The sequence below is a fragment of the Zingiber officinale genome, chromosome 2B, assembly GCF_018446385.1.
Source record: "Zingiber officinale cultivar Zhangliang chromosome 2B, Zo_v1.1, whole genome shotgun sequence".
Taxonomy (NCBI): Eukaryota; Viridiplantae; Streptophyta; class Magnoliopsida; order Zingiberales; family Zingiberaceae; genus Zingiber; species Zingiber officinale.
The window spans coordinates 5,186,946-5,191,841 of record NC_055989.1 but is presented as its reverse complement, the minus strand read 5'-3'; the positions used below and the strand labels follow the sequence as shown (position 1 = coordinate 5,191,841).

Here is a 4,896-nt window from a genome sequence, read left to right as displayed (position 1 = left end):
AGGTGTTCTTGTCTTCATAGGAAATATATCCTCAAAAAATGTAGCATTGCGAAGTTCGACAATAGTATTTGCATCTATTTCAGAAATTTCTGATTTAATAATCAGAAATCTATATGCAATACTATTTTGAGCATAACCCAAGAAGATACCATCTACGGTCTTTGGACCAAGTTTTTTTCCTTCTGTGTTCAGGTACTAGTACCTTTGCAAGGCACCCCCACACTTTAAAGTATTTCAAATTTGTCCTCTGGCCTTTCCAAAGCTCATATGGGCTTTTATCCCTAGACCTCATGGGGATTCTATTTAACACATGACATGCAGTGTATAGAACTTCCCCCCATATGAAGTTGGGTAACCCAGAACTACCTAACATGGAATTAATCATATCTTTAAGGGTTCGATTTTTTCGTTCTGCTATACCGTTGGATTGAGGACTATATGGAGCAGTTACCTCATGAATTATACCTGTATCTTGACAAAATTTTTGAAACAGGTTTGAGGTAAACTCTCCACCCCTATCTAACCTTAACCTCTTAACAGATTTATTTGTTTGATTCTCAACTTCAGATTTAAAAATCATAAATTTATTTAAAGCTTCATCCTTAGTTTTCAGCAAATAAACATAACAATAACGAGAGTGATCATCAATGAAGGTGATGAAATATCTTTTATGATCTCTCGTTATTACACCGTTAAACTCACAACAGTCAGTATGGATCAATTCTAAAATATCAGAATTTCTCTCAACTGATTTGAAGGGTTTTCGGGTTTATTTATATTGCACACAAACTTCACATTTTTTCTTATCATTTATAGCATGCTTAGGAATCATGTCTAGGTTCATCATCCTTTTCACGGTATTAAAATTGACATGTCCTAATCTGTCATGCCATATATCATAAGACTCAATGTTATATGAACAACCAATATCAGTAGATTTATTTAAGGTAGCATTTTCTACATTGAGTTTAAATAAACCTTCATTAAGGTAACCTTTTCCAATAAAGGTTCCTAAATGTAATATTACAACTTTAGTACATTTAAAGTTAAACTCATAACCAGCACGGACTAACTTTGACCCGCTAATCAAATTTCGACGGACTGCTGGAACATGATGCACCTCATGCAGTGACAGGACTTTTCCAGAGGTGAACCTCAGGTCAACTTGTCCTATCCCAAACACCCTGGCTACAGAATGGTTCCCCATGGTTACGGAAGTGCCTTCAATTACCTGATAAGTAAGGAAGGCAGAGCGATCAGCACAACAGTGCACATTTGCACCTGTATCAACTAACCATTCATTAGGTTGATAGATCAAATTTAGTTCGGGTTTGAAGGTAACAAACCTATTGCTGGTGTCGTCACTAGCAGTCACGACATTTGCTTGTGCTTTGATGTTGGACGTATTGCTTTGGTTTTTCTCCTTGTATTTTCGCTTAGGGCAGAATTTGGCATAATGTCCAATTTGTCCACATGCCCAGCACAGCTTGGTTACATTTTTCTTTTGAACCTTTGGTTTGGGTTTCATCTTGTTCTTCATTTTCTGATTTTTGAATTTCTTCTTGTCAGATGAGACTACTACATTTGCCTTTGGAATAAAATCCATAGGCATTCTTGTATCATCATTTTTTATGTTGCTTCCGATGTTCTTCTTCGATATTTAAGGCAATCATCAAATCTTCTAGAGAGATTTTACCTCTCCGATGTTTAAGAGTCATGCCAAAATCTTCCCAACTCGGAGGTAATTTTTCGATGATTGATAAGACCTGAAATTTTTCGGGTAATGGCATATCTCCTTCGGCAAGACCATGAATTTGAACTTGAAATTCATGTGTCTGCTCAATTACAGATTTGCCTTCAACCATTTTGAAGTTTAGGAATTTTGCCACAGTGTACTTTTCTAAACCAGAATCTTCGGAGTTGTATTTTTTATCCAAAGATTTCCACAGCTCTTTAGCTGAAGAGGTTGAACAGTACACATCAAATAGTGCGTCTGAGAGGGCAGACAGGATCCTCCCATGACAGAGATAATCCCTTTGCTTAAACCTCTGTAAGGCAGCACTATAGGCAGGTTCCTCTTCATCAGGTGAAGGAGGATCTGTTTCTATAACGGAGAATATCCCTAGCGTAGTAAGCCAAAATTTCATCCGTTGTTGCCAGCATCTGAAGTTTTGCCCGAAAAATCTTTCGGGTCGAGCGCTAGTCTCATCAAACCCCGTTACCCTATCATTCATCATGTCTATTGATGCTACAATAAATTCTCTAAAATTGTTGTGATATGATTACGCTAACACAGTAATCTATAATTGCACCAATAAATGACAAACATGCAATAAACGGTAATAAGAGTAAGGTTAAGCATTTGTGTATCTCCGGTTGAAGGATCGGGCTTGCCGACTGTTTTTAGAGAATTTATTGTCGCCCATGGTGCAGAGGCTCTCCGGCAAAATCCTCCCAAGATCCGACAACCGCTCGCGCCGTTCGTAGGTGCACTCCAAGACGAACGCCGCACTCGGACTCAACCTCAGATCGCAGAACCAAGCGTCAGAACTTGGAAAGAAGAAGAAGAAGGAGAAAGCAGAGGAATGCTTTGCTTTGTTCGGAGTGAGTTGAGAAGGAGCAGAGGAAGTGTATTTATACACTTGAAGCAGTGCAGAGGAAGCGACGCACGCTTTGCTTCTGCTTCGCATCCTCACGCGCGGGTGCACTGCTTCGCATCCTCACACGACGCGGACAGAATCGAACAGATGCCGTCATGCTTTGCTCAGTTGTCTTAGCCGAGCCGGGGCCGAGCAAGTTCAACTAAGCCCAGATCTCTTTTAGGCCGAGCCAGATTCTCTTTGGATTACGTCTGATCCGTCTTGACTTTAAAAGACAGCTCAACACAATTCTTAATCTCACGGGACACGCAGGGGCTGTAGGCTTCCACGACTTCAGTTGGTTTAGAATATTGCAAGATGCAAGGTGAAAGAAGGTTGCCCTTCATGTGTGGTTGAAACCTGCCACCGCAAGGGCCCAAGCACAAGCGTCCGCCATGCAAGCACCACGAGCTTGGCAGAGTTGCAGTAACAGATTGGGCACGCAATGCAACTGTTCGACCAAATGCCAAAACGAAGACGCATATATGGCGTAAGTCAGTAGCCTTGTCTGATTCCCGGAATCAGCAGAATCCCAACACACGTACCTGATCCCTCTCCTGCTTTTATTGATCTCTTTTCACCTGCTTTCCTCTTCTGCAACATCAATCTTGCAGCCGAGTTGCGGTTGTTCTTTTGACTCGATTACTTGTAAAAAGCCCTGCGCCAGCTCTTGTCCTTTTTCTTATGCTACTCTGGCTCGCACTCCATCTTATCTCCTCACTTGCCCATCAATGCATTCAATACCTGGCTGGCCTAATCCTCCTCCTCCTCTCCTTCATATTGGTGTTATAAATCCCAGAGAAAAAGCAGCGGAGCACACTCATCAATCAGTTCCCCTGCTTCTCTTTCTCTCCTCGGCAGCTAGAAATGGGCCTTCTCCACTGGATCAGCTTCCTTCTCTCATTCATTCTTCTTTCCACTGCCTTCAACAATTCAGTCGAAGGTAAGCTTCTTAACCTGACCTTTTCCTTAATCATTAAGTTTTAAGCTCGCTCCGGTTTGCTCGCAGGGAGATCATTATTCAGGTTTCTGGAAATCCCAAGTGTGAGTCCTCGATTAACTCAGAATTTGCTAAGAACGTAACTTCATGTAACTTTGGTTGTTAATTAGCAGGAAAGAGGAGAACAGACAAAGGTGAGAACTTTGATCGGATCAAGGCCACCAATGTGTGAGAGAAGCTGCAGAGCATGCGGCCACTGTGAGGCAGTGCAAGTGCCAGTGATCCCACAAGCATTGAACAAGGATCGAAGCAAGAAACTCCAGGCCTCGGCCTCTGATTCGAGGGGTGACATGAGCTCCAATTACAAGCCCCTCAGTTGGAAATGCAAGTGCGGGAACTTGATATTCAATCCTTAATTCCATGCAGGATCACTGAATTATAGATAATAGAATAGACACTGCTTTATCTTCTTCTCTTCTTCTTGTGTGGCATCGGAGCTTAGATTAAAAATAGACAGAGACTCAGTCCGACAAAGGGTCCGTGAAGGGACACGACAACATTTTGTACAGTTAAATGCTCACACAGCACGCCATTCCATCCCCATGAAAGGCTATGTCACAGCACAGTGCCCAACCCAGCTATCTCGTCTTATTATGTTATTATATATATATATATGGATTACTGTTTTGCAAGCAAAATTGGGGTGCAGAAAAGATTTCTCCTCCATGAGAGGGGAAATACTGTTTGAAGTGTGTGCATTGATGGGGGCATTCCATTGATGTCACTCCATAGCAAAAGAGATGAAAAGGATTAGGCAGGCAAATAACGGAGTATCTCTCATTTTGTTTCCGGCCAAATACTATAGACGATCAAATCATCAAACAATGAGCGAACTGACGTGCATATTCATTGGAGATCTTCCATGGGGAAGATGGGAAGACCTAAAATGCATTTCAACATAAAGTTAGAATGGTACCAGGAGGAATCTGGACATGTCACTCCATTAGAATTTACTTAGATATGAAGTTAGGAGGGATAAAAACAAGTGAGAGCTTAGTGAAGTCAAAGAGAGTTCAGAATATTTTTATACTTACCTTCTTTTATGATTTATATAGTTGTCAGAAGTTATCTCTATATTCCCACGTTTTTTCATCATCCTTGCATAATCCTATGAATGAATTAAATTTGATGACCGTTAGTTGTCTTTCTATTCATTAAGTATCACATATTTGACGGAGAATATCCAAGAGACCAGATTTGACGATCATTTTGATCATAACTTCATTCATTTAGTGTCACGTGTTCCAAAATATTCAT

At 41.0% G+C, this 4,896-nt stretch overlaps 1 protein-coding gene across 1 annotated transcript; it reads left to right on the top strand.

Annotated features, from left to right (window-relative positions):
• Nucleotides 1-2,983: 2,983 nt before the first annotated feature.
• Nucleotides 2,984-4,594, top strand: LOC122048950 (EPIDERMAL PATTERNING FACTOR-like protein 2). The gene is made up of 3 exons (XM_042610455.1): nucleotides 2,984-3,582; nucleotides 3,649-3,683; nucleotides 3,753-4,594. Exons 1-3 carry the CDS (start codon nucleotides 3,507-3,509, stop codon nucleotides 3,993-3,995), a joined length of 354 nt encoding a protein of 117 aa, XP_042466389.1. The 5' UTR covers nucleotides 2,984-3,506; the 3' UTR covers nucleotides 3,996-4,594.
• The last annotated feature ends 302 nt before the right edge of the window (nucleotides 4,595-4,896 follow it).

Bases quoted from the DNA above. Each gene is read 5' to 3' on its own strand.
- LOC122048950 (XM_042610455.1), top strand. From the start codon at position 3,507: ATGGGCCTTCTCCACTGGATCAGCTTCCTTCTCTCATTCATTCTTCTT. The intron at 3,583-3,648 runs GTAAGCTTCTTA...GTTTGCTCGCAG, and splicing joins CTTCAACAATTCAGTCGAAG to GGAGATCATTATTCAGGTTT. The intron at 3,684-3,752 runs GTGAGTCCTCGA...GTTAATTAGCAG, and splicing joins GGTTTCTGGAAATCCCAAGT to GAAAGAGGAGAACAGACAAA.